General features: G+C 40.0%; 1 protein-coding gene across 2 annotated transcripts in view; it reads right to left on the bottom strand.

The window, feature by feature from the left end:
- Brcc3 (BRCA1/BRCA2-containing complex subunit 3) overlaps positions 1-20,910 on the bottom strand; it is a 29,462-nt gene that overhangs the window by 6,288 nt on the left and 2,264 nt on the right. For both annotated transcript variants that reach the window (XM_090326637.1, XM_090326636.1), the window contains 5 exons: positions 18,502-18,621; positions 10,203-10,290; positions 8,779-8,867; positions 7,321-7,376; positions 2,455-2,586 (listed from right to left, as the gene is read on the bottom strand). In XM_090326637.1, the coding sequence (XP_090182763.1) occupies positions 2,455-2,586; positions 7,321-7,376; positions 8,779-8,867; positions 10,203-10,290; positions 18,502-18,621 (485 nt within the window). The remainder of the gene's footprint in view (positions 1-2,454; positions 2,587-7,320; positions 7,377-8,778; positions 8,868-10,202; positions 10,291-18,501; positions 18,622-20,910) is intronic.

Here is a 20,910-nt window from a genome sequence, read left to right as displayed (position 1 = left end):
AGGGACAAGACTTTATTTACAAACTTGAAAAATGCTAAAGAGAAAACTTTGAGCCTGGATATAATATACACTGAGGAAATCTAGTAGAAACAGGGTTACTAAGATGTCATTTATCTTGTTTTCACAAATAAAATGAAAATATACTTTTCCTTAAAGGACCCAAATATATCAGAAGAGAAAGATATGTTAAAGAGACTGTTAAAATATAATACAATTCTAGACCTCATGTTCTTATTGAGATATATAACAAAAACATTTTGGTGCTGGAACAAAAATAGGCCCAGAGATCAACGAACAGACTAGAAAACCTCAAAATAGTTATGATAGTTATACATAGTTATCTGATATTTGACAAGGGAGCTAAAAATGCACAGTAGACTAAAACCTCTTCAGTAATTGGTGTTGGGAAAACTAGACATCCATATGTAGAAAACTAAAACTGGATTCCTGTTTGTCACCATGTACAAACATCAACTGGAAGTGCAGCAAAGACCTCAATATCCAACCTGAAGCACAAACTATTGAAAGATGGAGGAGAAACATTAGGACTTATAGGCATATGTAGGGAGCTCTACAAAGGGTCCTAGGGCATAGCAGATAGGAGAGAGACTTGACAAATGGGGTTACACCAAAATAAAAAGTTTCTGTACAGTAAACATTACTCAGCTAGAAAGAAAGCCAACATAGCTGGGCGCAGTAACTCACACCTGTAATCCCAGCTACTCAGGAGGCTGAGATCTGAGGATCAAGGTTCAAAGCCATACCTGGCACAAAAGGACCTGAGACTCTTATCTCCAGATAACCTCTAGAAAATGGGAAGTGGGATTGGCTCAAGGGTAGGGCAGTAGTCTTGAGCTGAAGAGCTCAGGGAAAACGCCTAGGCCCAGAGTTCAAGTCGTATGAACCCACAAAAAAGAAAGACAGCCAAAAGAGTAGGAGAAGGTCTTTACCAGTAATATATCAAACAAAGGCCAAATATCCAAAATATATAGGGACCTCAAAAAACTAACTGCTGGGCCGGGAGTTTGGCCTAGTGGTAGAGTGTTTGCCTAGCATGCACAAAGACCCGGGTTCAATTCCTTGCTATCACATGCATAGAAAAAAAGCTGGAAGTGGTGCTGAGGCTCAAGTGGTAGAGCTGTAATCTTGAGAAAGTCCAAGGATAGTGCTCAGGCCCTGAGCTAAAGCCCAAGACTGGCAAAAAAAAAAAAACCCACAAAAAACGAACTGCTCTAAAACTAACAAACCAGTCAACAGATGGGCAATGGAGATAAAGAGAAATTCTCAGAATGGCAAAGGAACACACGGGGAAATATGCAACATCCCTGCCCATAAGAGAAATGTATATGAAACGAACATTGAGATTCCATTTCATCCCAGTTAGATTTGCCAGCAACAAGAATTCAAACAACAGCAACAAATGCTGGCAGGGAAGTGGGACAAAGGAACTCTATTGCACTGTTGGTGGGAATATAAACTAGTACAAACACTGGAAAGTCATCCAGAGGTTCCTCTAAAACCTAAACACAGACCCTACCTATGACCCAACCATACTACTGGGACATCTACTCAAAATGTTACAAGTCACGGTACCATAAAGACACTTGCACATCCATGTTTATTGCTGCACTATTCATAATAGCCAAATCTTAGAACAGCCCAGATGCTCTAAAACTTATGAGTGCATGAAAAAATGTGGTCCCTATAAACAATGGAATTTTACTCATCCATTAGAAAGAATATGAGTATGTGATTTTTCAGGGAAATGAATGGAACTAGAACAAACCATGTTAAGTGTGGTAAGCCAAACTCAGAGACGAACAGCTCGTGTTGTCTTTTATATATGGAAGCTATATCTAAAATACAACTTGACATGGTAACTTCTACAGTAGGACTGTAGGTATTCACACACAACCAGTAAGACCAAAGGAGGATACTAACTAGGGGAGGAACCCAAAGGCGTAATTTTCCTGAACATTTAAAATACTATGTATTGAAGCAAATTCCAGGAAAGATAAACATGGGTTATTTTTGATATTGGTGGTGATAGCGGTAGTGTGTGCTTTCTTTCTCTCTCTTGCTTTGTCTCTCTCTCATGCTTTATCTCTGTCTCTGTCTCTGTCTCTTTCCCCTTCTTGGGGAAGGCAAAGGGGAGGGGGTCGAAAGGGAGGGAAGAAGGATGAACAAGTATAATCATGGTATTCAGTTTACACTATGTGGAAAATGAACGACACAATTAAGGGCCGAGACAGGAGAGGAAAATAGGTTAGTGAAAAAGGGATGATACTGTTCAAAAGAGAATTGCACATATCGCCTGAATTGTGCAACACCTTAATAATAACAATAACATTTTATTAAAAACACAGTGTGAGAAATGTGATTAAAACAGTAAAAGGCTCAAGAGTTGAGTCATTACAGATAAAAGAAGTAGGAAAGAGGCACACCCATGTGTACCTGTGAATCCTCCTATATGCATCCTGCTCTTCCTGGCACAGGATCTTGGGCAGCTCTACTGCTGATTCGAGGCACACTTTCCCAATGGTGACATGTGGTACAATATGGATTGGGATTTCAATTCTCTCATACCTGCAAGACAATCAATTCAGAGCAGTTTTTAAACCTTTATTACAATATGTTTTCTGTAGTTTTGACATCTGGGGATAAGGCATGCTTCAGAGATTAAACATTGCAATAATTCATTAAGTGGCTTAATTTCAAAGTGGAAAGATTTCAAACTGGTTCATCTGGGGGAACCAATGAGGAGTCAATATTCTCTGATCCTGGGCCGGGAGTTTGGCCTAGTGGTTAAAGTGCTTGCCTAGTGTTGGGAGCCAGAGTGGAATCAAACTGTACCTTGATTTGCATCAGACAATGGCTTTATTGTCTTATTGTTTTCTGGCCTTATTCTGTTTAAATGACCTGAGATTTACCATATGAATGTAACACCTGGAAGTTCCCTGGGTCTGAAGAAGGGAAGAAGCTGGAGTGGAAAATAAACGGAGCAGTCTTTACCTGGACTGCAGACATCTGGGACCCGGTGTGTCTGTCTCTCTTCTATTTCTTCCTAGTCCTTGCCCCCTATTTCAGGAACCCCAATCTGCGAACCCTGGTTTGATGCATGCATGAAGACCCGGGTTCGATTCCTTGGTACCACATACATAGAAAAAAGCCAGAAGTGGTGCTGAGGCTCAAGCGGTAGAGCTCTAGCCTTGAGAAAGTCCAAGGACAGTGCTCAGGCCCTGAGCTCAAGCCCAGGACTGGCAAAAAAAATATTCTCTGATCCTATAAATAATCAGAAGCCTTTGGGAGCTCAAGGTCCCCTAGACAAGGGAAAGAGCTGATGAAGATGAACTAATTGATCATAAAGCCTGGGGAAGAAAATCTGAAGACTCTTCAATGTCTCCATTAAGCTTATGTTCCAGATGGAATTATTCACATTCTGGTTTGCTCTAATTCTGTTTACCACCAACCCTTACTTCTCACTCTTTCATTTGGGGTAAAATAGGTAACAAGTACACATATATTTGCATTTTCATGATATTGTAAAAGACAAAGATATGCTTGTTGCTACTGTCAATCAATCTCTATATTCTTCATGTTCCCAATATATCTAAACTCCTAATTGTTTGTTCAGTGGAGAATCCGGGTTGGGACCTTGGCATACCTAAGCTCCTTGACACAGGGTAGTAAAACAGAATAATGTCTAATTCTCTGCTATCCTTTCCCAATAGCAAAGTATGTTTTGTATCATGCCACAACCTGGATGAAATTAAATGATGGGGAACTGTGATCACTCCTCTCCTCCTTACACTTAAAAAGTCAGGGGAAAAATGTGAAGAAACTATACTATAGCTGGTAATTGCCTCGAAGAAGGCCCTTTCAAGTAATACCCAGTGATATCATTACTGATCCTTCCAGAACCAAGACTGCTATCCATTCAGTTAACAAGGTTTCCAAGTAAGTCTGACAACAATCCCAGGCAGAAATGGTTTCAACAGTTTATTTAGTTTAGACACATATTTTCCACAAACTCCTAGAGGAAATTGCTAAAGGTTCTTCACGTTATTGAAAACTACAATCCTATACTAAAACAGGCAAAAATCTAAAATTTAGGACAGAGAAGTGGCTGAAGTGGATAAAACAGCATCTGTTTGGAAGTCATTGGTAAGCTATACCAAGGCAACAAATAAAACAGAAAGAAAATGAGCCTGGGGGCCAGGAGTTTGGCCTAGAGGAAAAGTGCTTGCCTAGCATGCACGAAGACCTGGGTTTGATTCCTTGGTACCACATACATAGAAAAAAAAAGCCGGAAGTGGTGCTGAGGCTCAAGTGGTAGAGCTCTAGGCTTGAGAAAGTCTAAGGACGGTGCTCAGGCCCTGAGTTCAAGCCCCAGGACTACTGGGAAAAAAATGAGCCTGACAGGAATAGTTTTCCTGGAAGGATATTTTCTGACTCCAAGGCGGAAAATTTAGAATAAGGTGAAAACATTTTTCAAAAAGTTTTGTAGGTCCTGGGTTCAACCTGAAAAGTCAGTAAAGTAATACCCATAATCGAATAGGTAATACAGATACAGGAATTAGTAGATTGGTAAGGAGCTTTACAATAACTATTAAAAATGTGTTGAAGGAAATAGGAGGAAAAGGTGAGTAAAACAAATATATGAAATGGATAATTACCACTATTAGAGCAATACATAGCCTAAAATGAGCCAAATATGGTAATATGAGGAAGCTGATAGTTAACACCGCCAGACAGACTGGAATACCTTTAGAAACTCTAGAGACAAGTTGAAGCCAGGTCGTGGTGGTTCTCCCCTGTAATCCTAACTAGTCAGGAGGCTGAGAACTGAGGATCAAGGTTCAAAGCCAGATGAGGCACAAAAGGACCTGAGACCCTTATCTCCACTTAACCTCTAGAAAATGGGAAGTAGGGCCTGGCTCAAGGGTAGGGTGGTAGCCTTGAGCTGAAGAGCTCAGGGACAGTGTCCAGGCTAAGTTCAAGCCCCACCACCCACAAAAAAAGGAAGTGTGAAACCTTGAGTTCAAGCCATAGTACCAAAGAAATAGGTAAGCATAGGAAGAGGAAAGAAACAAAATACAGGAAAATAAGAAACTGACAAGAATGTAACACATCTCTATAACAACATTAACCCACTAACCATTAACAGACTCAAACAGGATATATCCTTTTGTTAAGTCTCTAAGAGATTCAGCTCACAGCCAAAGATAAAAACTCAGTGAAGGGATAGAAATAGATCTTCCATGTAAATGTACCCAGCAAGAAAGCAGGACTAGCCATATTTATATCTGATAGAATAGACATCTTATTAAAATCAGTACAAACAGACAAGTAATAAAGGGAATGATCCATGAAGAGGAAATCTCAGTGGTCAATATCTATGCACCTAAATATGTTAAACAAATACCCTTGGTCTTACAGAACAAGATAGACCCAAACACAACAATAGTGGGAGATTTTAACACCCACTCTCACCATAGGACATGAACTCAATGACACCATAACCCAAATGGACTTAACAGACATTTACAGACTTTTCCACAGAACAGTGACCCAATATACATTCTTCTCGGCAGCCTATAGAACATTCTCCAAACAGATCATATGATAGTATACACAAAGAACCTAAGCAAATAGTTGGCATAATCCCTACCCTATCCAACTATAGTGGAATCAAACTAGTTCTCAACAACAAAACATACACAGGAATTACTCAAATACATGGAGTCTGAACAACACACTACTAAATAACATTTGGTCACAAAAGAAATTAAGGAAGAAATTGGAAAGTTCTTACAATGCAATGAAAATGCAAACACATCACAATGGAAGTGCTGAGATATAGCAAAAGCAGTCCTGAGGGGAAAGTCCATAGCCTTAAGCACATACATAAAGAACCGAAACAAGCCCGGAGTGTGGCCTACTGGTAGAGTACTTGTCTACCATGCATGAAGACCTGGGTTAGAGTCCTCAGTACCACAATACATAGAAAAGGCCAGAAGTGATGCTGTGGCTCAAGTGGTAGAGCTCTAGCCTTGAGAAAGGCCAAGGACAGTGCTCAGGCCCTGAGTTCAGTCCTTTGAACCAGCACCTTAAAAAAGCTGCAGTTGTGGCTCATGTGGTAAAAGCACTAACCTTGAGAAAACTCAGTGTCCATGACCTGAGCTCATGGCCCAAGACTGGTGAAAGAAAGAAAGAGAGAGAGAGAGAGAGAGAGAGAGAGAGAGAGAGAGAGAGAGAGAGAGGGAGGGAGGGAGGGAGGGAGGGAGGGAGGGAGGGAGGGAGGGAGGGAGGAAGGAAGAAAATAATGCTTTGTGCTATTCTTATAAGTTATCTGTTAAGGCTGAAATTAATTTAAAACATTATGTTAAAAATATAAGACTAACTAAAAGAAGATGAGTAACAGTAGCTCATGCCTGTAACCCTAGCCACCAGGAGGCTGAATCTGAGGATTGGATTCAAAGCCAGCCCAGGCACAAAAGTCTGTGACACTTGTTGGGTTTTTTTGTTTTTTGTTTTATTTGCCAGTTCCAGGCTTGAGCTCAGGGCCTGAGCACTGTCCTTGGGCTTTCTCAAGGCTAGAGCTCTACCACTTGAGCCACAGCACCACTCGCAGCCTTTTCTATGTATGTGATACAGTAGAATCACATACGGGGCTTCATGTATACAAGGCGAGCAGTCTACCACTAGGCCAAACTCCTGGCCTCCCATGAGAGTCTTATCTCCCTCCAATTAATCACCAAAAAACCAGAAGTGGTGTTGTGGCTCAAGTGGTAGACTATAGCTTTTAAGCTGAAGAGCTCAGAGACAGTGCACAGGCCGAGAGTTCAAGTACCACAACCGACCAAAAAAAAAACAACCCACCAAAACAGAACAATTTCTTACTGAAAAGATAAAGAAAACAGCCAAGCTGGTGGCTCACGCCTGTAATCCTAAATACTCAGGAGGCTGAAATCTAAGGATCAAGGTTCAAAGCCAGCCCAGGCACAAAAAGACCCGAGACTCTTCAATTAACCACTAGAAAACAAGAAGTGATGCTGTGGCTTAAGGGTAGGGCAGTAGCCTTGAGCTGAGGAGCTCAAGTCCCACAACTGACCAAAAAAAAAGAAACAAAGAAAAGAGATATCAGAAAAGCCACCCTAGTCCCAAAAGTAGCTGGGGAAAAAAAAGCATGACATGAGAGGAAGAAAGAGAGAGGGAGAGGGAAAGGAAGAGGGGAAGGGGGAGGCGTAGGGGCAGGAAGCTGAAACAATCAATTCCGTGGACTGGAGATGAGCCTATATATGTCTTTGTTGTACTTACTCAGAACTCTTTTGGGCCTGTATGGATTGGAAGCAAGTGTAGAGTACTCGGCCAGTCTATTTAAAAAGAAAGAAATCAAACATCAGGTATTTTTTTGTTTTATTATTTATTTGTACATCATTGTAGAATACATTATAGCAATTTAATATATGCGCACAATGTATGGTTATCAAACCAACGAAATGAACATTATCATCTCTTCAATCACCAATCATTTTTCTGTTAGTAAGTTCACAGCAACTAGTAGACTCTAACATAAATCACAAAGGACCCTGGGAGTGGAAAGATTCAAGAAAGCCCAAGACAGGCACAGTGGCTCAGGCCTATAATTCTAGCTATGCAGGAGGCTGAGATCTGAGGATGAAGGTTCAAAGCCAGTCAGGACACTAAAGTCTATGGGACTCTTATCGCCAATTAACCACTAGAAAACTGGAAGTAGAGGTGTAGCTCAAGTGGTAGAGTGATAGCCTTGAGCTGAAGAGCTCAGGAACAGAGCCCAGGCCCACAGTTCAAGCCCCACAACTGACCAAAAAACAACAAAAAAAGAAAGCCCAAATGTGGGCCATAAATGAATTTCTCTAAGAAGGAACATACACTCAGTCTGGTCACAACCAAATATTGCTAATAAATGTAAGATCCAATAGAGTAAAAACCAGAACATTCAGCCCGGTGCAGTGGCTCACACCTATATTCCTAGCTACTCAGTAGGCTAAGATCTGAGGATCACAGTTCAAAGCCAGCCAGGGCAATACAAAGCCGTGAGACTCTTCTCTCCAAGTGGAGTTGTGGCTCCAGGAACAGAGCAGTAGCCTTGACCTGAAGAGTTCAGGGACAATGCACCAGCCAGAGTTCAAGCCCCAAGACCACCCCCCACCAAAAAAAGAAAAAAAGAACATTCAAATTTCTCTATTAAAAACTGATAAAAAGCATTCCACAACTATTTATGATTACACAGATAAATTTCGGATCAAAAGACAAAAGCATTTCATAGTTTAACTGAACTGCTATGTTTCTGGAAAAAAAGTATTTTTATGACTTTACAAGATTGGACTCAGGATATTCAGGAACTCATTTGGTAATGAATGAGTTTTCCCTTAAATGGAGGTACTTTTGAAAGGGAAAGAAACTAAATAGGACACTCTTTAGTAAGGTCTCTGAGGCAAACTGGGATGAACGACCACGATCTTCCTTACTCTGCTATGCCAATTCTTTCAATATTCCCCGAATATGCCATGCTCACCTTACAGTCTTTGCACTGCTTACTTCATCTGCCCAGAAAATCCACAACTTGCTCTCTTGCCTCTGGATCCTGACCCAATAAACCTTTTTCATTGAAACCTTCCTTAGATATTCTATTACAATTCCAAAAAGACTTTGCTCTATGCTTAAATACACACCACACCACACACACACACACACACACACACACACACACACACACACACACACACACATTACCTTTGTGTTTTTATCCTCTATGAAACAGGAAAAAATAAGGCCTACAAAGCCTTGATCCATCATCTGATACATAGCTTGTGTACGAACATCTGGAAATGAAAACAAAATATTCCTTCAACATGTTATTCCACTTTGAAGTTTAGTTCCCTCATCAGTTAAATGTGGGTTAGCATCAATCCTTTTCTCACAGGACTGATGCTCTATTTAAAATGGAAAAAAAATCAGTAAAATGCCTAGCACATCAAAGGTACTTTGTAAGCATTCTCATTGTTTCAACCACAACCACCGAGAACAATTACTTATCTCTAACATGTTACCCAGTAATGATCTCTTGTACGTTCTTCATTTGCTTTTCTCTCAACTGTCACTCCTCCCTGAAATAGTGACTTTAGTTGGCCTTATACACTCATATACTTTGTCTACAGCTTAAGTTTCTGGCTGATTTTTCCAAGTTTTTTTTCGGAATTCTTCTCTTTCTACTAGATGTCCAGGAGTTGGTCTGCAGTCCTTGTATCTATCTACCCTCACTCCCTGAATCTTTTTTTTTTTTGCTAAAATTATGGGACTGAAATTAACCCACCCTGAATCATTTTATTTAGGTCATGACTTCATATTTATCTCTTCATTTGCCACTCATAATCCATGTCCAACAAACTCTAAAAATTGACAATCATACATTTAGTGTTCTGACACACAGATTTGGTTGACTTAAAACAAAACATAAGCTGAACTAAACATGTGCTTAGTGCCAGGTTCTAATTACATTTCCACCTCTTATTTTAATGTTCTGAACCTTATTTATATTCTGTATAATGGAGAATGATCTCTAACCCAAAGATTACTATGAAGGCTAGAAAAAGCATTTGTAAACCATTATCAAGTAGTTAATTAGTAGTGCTCATAAATGTTAATTCACTCTAAGTTTGTGTACTTCATAGAGAGAAAGGTAGAGAAAAAAATCAATCATTATTTTCAAAAAGAATAAAAAAGAAAAACAGCAATTTAGTTACATTATACTGATTAGAGAAATTAGGATATGAACAGGAAGCCCTACAGCTAAAATGGATTATGTATAAAGAGATTATAAATAGCAATTTTGCAAATTTCACCTTTGTTAACAATAAAACTTCAGAATGGGAATGGTACTTACAAATTAGCAATGTTCAGTTTTTCAGTTACACTTTTAATTGGGGGGAGGGGGAATTATTAGCTGTTAGGCTTTAGCAGTCCTGATTTCCCAGGTCCAGTTAAAATTGGAGGCCAAAATTTGTCTCTTTCTAGTAAAAAAAATATGGTATGGCAAAATAGATCAAAATAATGACATCTGCTTAAGAATAGTCAAATTTGGAGTTAAAATAACCTTGGCCTACGTAATGGAGAAAGAAAAATATCCATTTCTAAAGACAGTAAACAATGCTACTTACCAACATGTGAAGGCCAAACAGTTATATGAGGATGGGAATGATACCAGCCCACAACTCTCATGGGGCGGCCTGTTAGTTCAGCTAACCTGTGTGTTTGTCAAGGTATCTGCAAAATGTGACATTCAAGGTTGCAACCTAAGGCTCCAAGAAGCTTTTCTTTTCATTCATTTATTTTCTCTCTGACAAGTTATTAATGTTAACATTAGCAAACAGGGTGGTTTCAAAAACCATAAGGCTGAGGGTGTAGAGCACTTGTCTAGCATACACAAGGCCTGAGTTCCACCCCTAGCCCTACAGAGCTAAACAACAAACTAAACACGCTAGGCACCAGTAGCTCATGCTCATAATCCTAGCTACTGAAATGATTTTCATCCAGAGAAGTGTAGTTCAAAGCAAGCCTAGGCAGAAAAGTCTAGGAAAATCAGTCTCCAAAATAGCAAAGTGAGGTTATAAGCATAACTCAGGTGGTGGAGCACAGATAAATAAACAAAGATAGCAGTTTGGGCTTCCATTTGTTGAGCTCCATCTGAAGAACACTTTTTATTCTGTAGCTGTACAAATAAAATCTTTCAGACAGGGTATGGTGGCTCACATGTGTAATCTTACTCAGGAGATTGTCACAGTTTGAGGGCAGTCTAGATCCTATCTAAAAAAAAAACTTAAGACCCTTATTTGAAAAGAAAAAAAAAGCTAAATAAAAAAGTGTAGAGATATGGCAAAGCACCTGCCTAGCAACTGCAAGGCCTGAATATTAGATAACACTGTTGCTCTTCTATAAAATATTGATCAATATTTCTAAAAATTACTTGTACTGAATCACAATAACTCTTTTTGTACAACTAAGTCTGAAAACATTTTTAAAAATTTTATTATAAAAAGAGATAGTCTTAGCCGTATCAATGTTCAAGAAGTAACATACCCACTACCTGACGAGTGTAACTGTAACCCTTTATACTTTACCCCTACAATAGAAAAAAAATTGTACTTAACAAATGGCATATGTAAAATACAGTAATGCATTTACCCATCACACCATTTTAGAAATAGTGTTAGTATGAGATTGCAATATGGAATCTCAATAGTAAACTTAGTTTTATATTCATCTGGGCCTGAAAACACTGAGATCTGATTTTGGGTGGTTGTGTGTTTTCTGAATTATGATTGAGTGTCAAGTCCAGATATTCTAAATTGCAAAACTGCCCACAGCCTCCTCCTCCACACTGGGAGGCAAATTTGTATGGAATCAGTAAGCACTGAGAACAAGCATACCCTGGGTCTATCATTTTCTACAAGTTTGTGCAGAGATTATTCTTGTTTGCTCTCCTACTCTTTGAGGGCCACTTTGAGGTTTGGATGCTTGTTTCCTATGGGGATACAACCTGGCTCAAGTGTAAACAAATGGGCATGTGCCCAGACCACAGGCTAAAGCTCTTCCCAGCAAACAGTAGCTCTCAGTACACAACTGGAAAAGACTATACGGACTCCAGTTAGTTTACCTCCAGATGACCAGTGCTCATGCCCTGAGAATGGAGCAAATGCCTGGTGACTGAGCCACACAGAGTTAGTCCATTGGGGAGAAACAGCACCCTGACCTGGACACTACACAGTCCTCCTGAATACCAAGATTACTTTAGTGGAAAGACTACAAGGCAATTAAAGCTTCTAAACAATGACTTGGCCTCAGATGTATAAATACTAATGGAGAAACACACGTAATATGAACAAACAAGGTAGCACTATCTTCTAAGCTCAGCCATTCCAGTAGAAGACTTGAACAACAGCAAAGATGAAACTTTAAGCAATGAACTCAAAAGAACAGTAAAAATGATGGGTGAAATTAAAGCCTACATGTATAAGCGGCTGAATGAATTCAGAGTATATGAAAAGCTAAATAAACTCTAAAAGAATTCAAATAGACATCTGAATGAACTCAAAGAAAGCAAAAATAAACAGCTGAATGAAATAAGGAAGATAATGCAGGGAAACCTAATGTAGCAGTTTGGCTCAGGCACTATTCTGAGCCACCCAAGGCCTAGGTGTTAATGAGAATTTATCATAACAACAAACCATGGAAACATGCCTTAGAAGTATAGTGCATGCCTTGGGGCCAGGAGTTTGGCCTAGGGGTAGAGTGCTTGCCTAGCATGCAAGACGCCCCGGGGTTCAATTCCTTGGTACCACATACATGGAAAAAAAAGCTGGTGCTGTGGCTCAAGTGGTAGGGCTCTAGCCTTAAGAAAGCCCCAGGACAGTGCTCAGGCCCTGAGGCCAAGCCCAGGACTGGCAACAACAACAACAACAAAAGAAGTATAGTACATGCCTACCAAGTACAAGGACCTGAGTTAAACCCTAGTACTATCAAGAAAGAAGGACGAGGGAGGGAGGGAGGGAAGGAAAGGGAGGAAGGAAGGGAAACAGGGAGAGAGGCAGGGAGGGAGGGAGGAACAAAAGGTCAGGAAAATACTCCCATTCACAATAGACTAAAAAAATACCTCGAAACAAACTTAGCTCATAATGTGAAAAGGCAAACTATAAAGAAGAAACTGAAGGACACATCAGACAATAAAAGACAAGACTTCTCTTGTTCATCTATTAGCACAATTAATAATAAAGATTGCTATATTACTAAATACAATCAACAGATTCAAGCAATTCCCATCAAATTCCCAATGTCATTATTCATATAAACAGAAAATTCACTGCTAACAAAAACAGCATGGCACTGACACAAAAACATACAAGATTAAGAGAACACTTGAAAATAAATCAATAAAGCTACAGCCATCTTAGTTTTGAAAAGGGAGTCAGAAAACATTGGAAAACGAATGATGCTGGGGAAAATGGTTCTCTACAGTCAGAAGACTGAAACTAGGCCCCTATCTCTCAAACTATATAAAAATCAGTTTAAAGTGGATCAAAGATCTCAATGTTACGATCTACACTTTGACTGGGAGAGAGTGAATGAAGGGAAGACACTGTAAAAAGGAAATATACTCATTATCTGATTCATGTAATCCCTCTATACATCATGTATGAAATAAAAATAAAGTAAAATTTTTTTAAAAGAAAAAAATGATCTGAAACTTTGAGGCCTCTATAGGAAAACATTGGAAGATATGAACATAGGTAATTAATTTCTGAAAGGACATCAATTTCCCTGGAAATCTAATTAAAAATCTGCACACTGGGTGCTATTGACTCAGGGCTATAATCCTAGCTACACAAGAGGCTGAGATCTGAGAATTGTGGTTTGAAGCCAGCCTCGACAAAGTCTGCGACACTTTTATCTCCAATTAACCACCAAAGTTCAGCCAGAAGTGGAGCTGGGGCTCAAATGGCAGAGAACTAATCGTGGGCAACAATGCTCATGCTCTAGGACCTGCACACACATACACAAAACAATTATCAGAATTAAGTCAATCCAAAGGGCTGGTAGTTTGGCCTAGTGGTAGAGTGCTTGCCTAGCATGCACAAAGACTAGGGTTCGATGACCTCAGTACCACATACATAGAAAAAAGCCAGAAGTGGTGCTGTGGTTCAAGTAGTAGAATACTAGGCCTTGAGAAAGCTCAAGGACAGCACTCAGGCCTTGAGCTCAAGCCTAGGTCTGACAAAAAAGAAAAAATGAGAAAAAATCTTCTGCTAGCTATTTAAGGAGGAAGGGCAATTTCCAGAATACACAAAGTGCTCAAAAAGTAAATAGAAGATATGTACAATTAATCTAACTAGTAAGTAGTAAAAGAATTATGGAGATAGCTAGGCTGGGGACACATGCCTGTAATCCTAGCTTCTCAGGAGGCTGAGATCTGAGGATTAAGCTTCAAAGCCAGCCTAGTCACTAAAGTGTATGCGACTCTTATGTCCAATTAATCACTAAAAAATGGGAAGTGGAGCTTGGCTCAAGGGTAGGGTGGTAGCCTTGAGCTAAAGAGCTCAGGGACAGTGCCCAGGCCCAGGGTTAGGGCAGTAGCCTTGAGCTGAAGAGCTCAGGGATGGCACCCAGTCCCAGAGTTCAAGTCCCATGACCCACACACAAAAAAAGAATTACACAGACAAGTCTTAAAAGTACAAATGGCAGATAAGTATATGAAGACATGTTTAACATTCTTACTCATAAAGGAAATGCAGATCAAAAAATCTTTAGAAGGTTAAGTTTCGATCTAGTCCTATACCCCCACAATCAAAATGGCAATCATCAACAAAATAATAAATGCTTGGGAGATTATAGAGGCTAGGAAATATATTCCTGGCAGGAACGCAAACTAGTGTGATCATTATGAAAGTCAGTATGGATGGTTGTTAAGAAACTATAAATAGACCTTCCTCATGACCCTACTATACAACTTCTGGATATATCTAGGAAGGAAAGCAAATTAACACGAGAGAGCTACGACTTATATACATATATTTATGTTGGCACTATGGACAATAGCCTAGGTGGCCAACAACACCAACAACAGATAAGCGGATTTAAAAAATGTCACTTGCAAGAAAGTGGACAGAACTGGGTCTCATCATATTGAACAAGATTACTCAAGCTCCAAAATATTTGCCTATCACATGTTTTTGCTCATATGTGGAATCTAGGCCTAAAGTGACAGTGATTATGGGAATTAACTGGAGGGAAGAGGAAGAGAAAGTATGGAGGGTAACATTATGTGTGTATACACTAAGGAATATAAAAGCAGAAGTACACTTATTTGAGGTGCACTGTATACATCTATGGAATTGGCCCAGTGAAAAACACACCAATGAATGGGCTTTCTGTCTCTGGCCAAGACAAAAAACAGAAATTGAACAACATATATGAAGCAACAATCTTCCAAACAATAGTCATTCAAAGAAAGCCAATAGGTGTGAGTCCTGCAGAGGACATCCATACCTTAGATGACTGGTAAGAGGAAACTGAAGTGGAGCCAGCCAGACCACCCAACAGTTCAGATAGGTTACTGAAGCCAGATTTGCTGGTGTTTTGAGGCACAGGCCCAGGACAGCTGCAAAGGTTGAGGTAAACCTTGGACATTCGCACTGGCTCCCTATGGAGACTACTTTTGTCACCAGACTACTGATGAATGCAAGCATGCAAGGGAATAACTGCCAGTCTACAAACAGGACAGAAACCAGCAACAGTCAGCCAGGAAAGAAAATCTCACAAAATGGGGGATTTTGCCAGTGCTCCAAAGAGTGTCTCAGTAGTGTAGAAAACCTACACTAACAGCTCATCCTCAAAGTCAACCCAAAAAGCATGGATCGTGTTTCCAACGCAACAGCATCCCAGAACACAGCTGTTGGTTCCAACTCAGAATACAAATATACCTAAGGGCAAAAACATGCAAACAAAAAAAAATCTATCACGGATACTAGGCAGCAAAGACATCTGATCTATCTTTCTTTCTTTCTTTCTTTTTTTGTGGGTCATGGAGATTGAACTCGGCCTGGGCGCTGTCCTTGAGCTCTTTAGCTCAAGGCTACTGCTCTAACCCTGGGCTTGGGTGTTGTCCTTTAGCTCTTCTGCTCAAGGCTACCCCTTGAGCTAAGCCCTACTTCCCAATTTCTAGTGGTTAATTGGAGATAAGTCACACAGACTTTAGTGCCTGGGCTGGCTTTGAACCTCGATCCTCAGATCTCAGCCTCCTGAGTAGCTAGGATTACAGGAGTGAGCAACCGCTGCCCAGCAAAATCTGAACTTTTTAAGGAGATGAACAGGTTAGTGGTTGCCAGGAAGTAAAGGTTGTTGACAAGTAGGTATGACAAGGAAAAGGAAGTAGAAAGGTGACTTTTCAGTAATGGAACAATTTTGTACTTTAAATGTGAGGGTAGTTCATGCACCTACACTTGACAATATGGCACAGAACTACACATACTCTGTGTCAACTGCCTCATTTCCTAATTGTTACCATAATTATATAACAGGCAAGCTTCAGGTAAAACTGGATTAAGGCTAGAGACTTCTGTGTTTTAATTATCTCAAAGTAAAAACAGTTAAAAAAAAACAAGCTATAAAATGTATACCTCATATATCATGGATATATAACCAATAAACTATATTTATAGTAATTGTTTAAAAGAATGTATACGTAAAGATTCCATCTTTCTCTAATTTCAAAGTAAAGACTATAAAGTTTCTTATGACGAAATATTTTTTTGCCAGTCCTGGAGCTTGAACTCAGGGCCTGGGCACTGTCCTTAAGCTTTCTCAGGACTAGAACTCTACCACTTGAGCCACAACGCTGCTTCTGTTTTTTCTGTGTATGTGATACTAAGGAATCAAACCTGGCTCTTCGTGTATGCTTAGGCAAGCACTCTACTACTAGGCCAAACTCTCAGCCCCTAGAGAAAATATTCTTAACAGACACGAATGAGAAGAAATACTCCGTGTATTAAGAATTCAACTTATAAATTCTAAAATCAAGGATTCAAAAAATGAAAATAACATTAATTCTGCATTTCTACATCTGATTGGAAATTTGTGTTCTGATGATTAAAAAATAATAGATGTCACTGTCTAGTATATATGCTACTGTTTTGTGTATGTATACTGATCCTGGGTCTTGAACTCAGGGCCTGGATGCTGCCTGTGAGTTTTTGTGTTCAAGGGTAGCACACCAGCCCTTGAGCCATAGCACTACTTGAGGGTCTTTAGTTTGTGGGTGTGCTTGATTATAGAGTTAAAGTAAGTCTCACAGGCCTTACTTTCCAGGCTGGGTTTGAACCATGAGCGTTAGATCTTAGTCTCCTGAGTAGGCTTTCACAAGGCTAAGGCTCTACCACTTGAGCCACAGCACCACTTTGGGCCTTTTCTATGTATGTGGACTTCTTGCATGCTAGGCAAGCACTATACCACTAAACCAAACTCCACGCCCCTGCGTTACTGCTTTTTAACAACAAATTGTCAACAACCAAATGTTAAGTTCAATTTAGGAATTTATGGTAAAATAGACATATAGATGCCTAAAAAGTAATTTTTAGAAATAGGCAGTAAATAGGCATTAATAGCAGCACAAACTTCAAAAAGTACAAAAGATTAACTAAAAGCACTGATGCAAATTAACTTGAACTGGATGAGGTATGAAGTCCTGAGTAGTGGAAACATGTCAATCATTATTTGATTATATTTACTATAGAATATTGCATTCAGTTCTCAGCATTGTATTTTTAAACTTTTTGAGGGTCCTGGGGCTTGAACTCTGGGACTGGTTGCTGTCTCTGAGGTCTTCAGCCCAAGGCTTGTGCTCTACCACAATGAGCCACAGCACTACTACAGCACTGTGTTTTTTTTTTTGGTCGGTTATGGAACTTGAACTCTGGGTCTGGGCACTGTCCCTGAGGTCTTCAGCTCCAGGCTATCACCCTATCTCTTAAGCCACAGCATGACTTCTGGTTTTCTTGAGATTAATTGGAGTTAAGAGTCTCATGGACTTTAGTGCCTGGGCTGGGTTTGAACTGGGCTGCCTCAGATTTCAGCCTCCTGAGTAGCTAAGATTACAGGTGTGAACCATGGAGCCTGGCAGCACTGTATTTTTTTTGGCACTGGGGATCGAACCCAGGACGTTGCACTTGCTAGGAAAGCGCTTTGCCACTGAGCTACATCCCAGCCCAGCAGCACTGTATTTTTAAAGGTCTAAAAAACAAATCTCTTAAAAAACCAATATAGTGAATGACCTAGAAATTAGGAAACCTAGGAAATTAGGAACAGAAAATGGTGAGGGGAGGAACAAGGAATACAGAGTAAGGTTAATGTGACTCTTGACAGAGTTCATTTTCACTGTACTTGACAGGGGAACTATAGCGGGTTCAAGCAAGGAGACATGGTACATTCCTATAGGAAGCAGTTTATGGTGCTAGCACAGACTCAGCAGACTCATGTCCTCCAAAAACCCAGTGCTGAGAACAAAGAGCTCTGTCTTTTAGACCTCCTCTGCCTCCTTATCATCTAGTACATGTTTACACAGTATTTCATTCACTAACTTTCAAGGATGCACACTTTTCCCAGACATTGTGTACATGCTGCTTTTTGTGCAGGGCACAGTCTCCTCCACAAAGTTTCAGTCCAGCTCCTCTCCATCCTTGACACCAGAACCTCTTAAGGTTTAAGGAGCATGTGTAAACATTAATAATGCTCCCGATAAAATCTACTGGAAAAGACAGTGAGAAACTGAATAATCAAACAACTGGATGTAAGCGGTAAATATGAAAATTATGAAAGAAGCATCTGGAAGAAAATATGTGAAAGAGTGACTGATAAAAGTCACTGTAAAGAGAGTGACCATGTGAAGCACATATTGATTGACAAGGATATCTCCGCCTCTGTTGAGGCTGCAGACAGCTGCTCTGGAGAAATTTCTACGCGATCCTTCCTCTTATCAGAACGTCGTAAGATGATGACAGAATGAATATGTACAATTCGGACGGTGTCAACCTAAAAAAAAATCCATAAAAATGGTTACTCCTATTTCCAGCTAAAAATACTTCTCTCTCCGAGTTTCTGTTTATTATAAGATTATATTTTACTACAGTATCACGTTAAAGATCACATTTTAGAAAACTGATTTTTGTCATAAATAATGAAGTATTTCAAGTAAAAGTCATCCAACTTCTCTGTCATATATGCAAATGTATAAAAAACAAAAATATACATACTAATAGTGCAAAGAAGTACTATTTGAATGATCATGTGTAGAAATTAATTGATTAACCATGTGTAAAATACACAAAGGATTATAATGAGTGCAGACAACATGTTCAAAATGCTAACAGGAGTGAGGTGCAAACATCATACAAGAAGCTACACTGAAACACTGGTCTGCAATTCAAGAGGCTGAGATCGAGAGGATCAAAGTTTGAGGCAACTCTGGGTAGAAAGTCTACTAGACTTCATGTTTAAAATAACCAGTAAAAGTCAAGTGCCAGTGGCTCATGCCTGTAATCCTAGCTATTCAGGAGGCTGAGATTTGAAGACTGTAATTCAAAGGTAGCCCCAGTAGCAAATCTTTGACAGTCTTATCTCCAACTCACACCAAAAAGGCTGAAGTAAAGTTGTAGGTGAAATGGTAGAGTGCCAGCCTAGAGTGAAAAAGCTAAAGGACAGCGCCCAGGCCCTAAGGTCAAGTACTAGGACTAGCTCAGACTCAGAGATATACACACCAAAGCCAAAAACAATAGCTACGGTAAATTGTTCACATTTGTAGGTTATATTGCTTCATGACAGAACAAAGATTTTGAGCTAGGTGCGGTGGCGCATGCTGCAATCCTAGCTATTCAGGAGGCTGAGATCTGAGGATGGAGGTTCAAAGCTAGTACTGGCATGAAAATCCGTGAGACACATCTCCAACCAACCACCAGAAAACTGGAAGTAGTGCTGTGGTCAAATGAAGGGGCAGAGCAATAGCTGTGAGCTAAGGAGATCAGGGACAGCACCCAGGCCCAGAGTTCAATCCCCACAACTGCCCAAAAAAAAAAAGTTTAGCTATCAAGGATAGTAGTAGTGATTACAGGAAAATACAGGATTGAGTACTTTTTTTCTGTGAAAGAGACTAACTTAAGCACAGGTGACAGTACATGATCGAAGAATCCACAAGATTTTTAAATGAGCTACATCTCTGGATAGGAAGATGTCTTTTTTTTATAAAGGAAATATGGTTATTTTTGTCAACTAGATTGAGAGACACTAAGGAGATTTCAAGAATACCTCAGAGTGTGTCTGAGGTATTCAAACTGTCCAAAGACACTATGAATATACAACAGAGGCTAAGAGGAAAAGACCCAGCCTGAATGTGGATAGCATCACCTACAAAGTAGGCTGGGAACCTGGATGAAATACAGGTGTAAGGAAGAAGCCAGCCAGTGCATGCAAGTTCCATTCTTCCTAAACACATGTGTCTATTGTTACTGTCATCACCCATGGCTATAAGACTCCAGCTCTTCAATATGGAATTACCAGTAACTCTCCAGGAAGTTTCCAGGCAGTTAGCCTTTGGATTAGGGCTGTATCATTGCTTCTCATTTGGGCTGAACACTTTATGCCTTTAGACTGAGCAGCTACCAGGTTCTCTGGTCAGTGTTGGGACTAGACAGTCTCTAATGTTTAAGCCAATTAATTGTGGATATGTTTGTATCTGTGTTTGTATGTATGGGTGCATGTACATGTATATTCTCTTGGTTCTATTCCTGCAGAGAACATTAATACACGAAGAAAAAAGACTATGCTAAGTGAAGAAATCTGTGCACAGCAGAGTTTTGCCTCATAGCTTTGCGAAAAGGGAGGAAGTAAGTTGTTTTTATCTATTTTATGAGAATACTGGGCTGAACCAGGTACCAGTAGCTGATACCTTACATAACCCTAGTTATTCAAGACGGTGAGATAGGGCCAAGAGTGTTGTCTAGTGGTAGAGTGCTTGCCTAGCATGCACAAAGACTCGGCTTCCATTCCTTGGTACTACATATATAGAAAAACGCCAGAAGTGGTGCTGAGGCTCAAGTGGTAGAGCTCTAGCCTTGAGAAAGACCAAGGACAGTGTTCAGGCCCTGAGCTCAAGCCCAGGACTGGCAAAAAAAAAAAGAAGCAGCAGCTGAGATCTGAGAACTATGGTTTGGAGCCAGAGTGGGCAGACAAATCTGAGAGATTTATCTGCAATGAACCAGCAAAAAGCCAGAAGTGGTGGTGTGGGTCAAGTGGTAAAGCATTAGCCATGAGAGAAAAAAGGTTGAA

This window comes from Megascapheus bottae, chromosome X (assembly GCF_031878675.1).
Source record: "Megascapheus bottae isolate mThoBot1 chromosome X, mThoBot2.hap1, whole genome shotgun sequence".
Classification (NCBI taxonomy): Eukaryota; Metazoa; Chordata; class Mammalia; order Rodentia; family Geomyidae; genus Megascapheus; species Megascapheus bottae.
The sequence above is the reverse complement of the archived record's forward strand: the minus strand, read 5'-3'. Positions and strand labels throughout refer to the sequence as shown.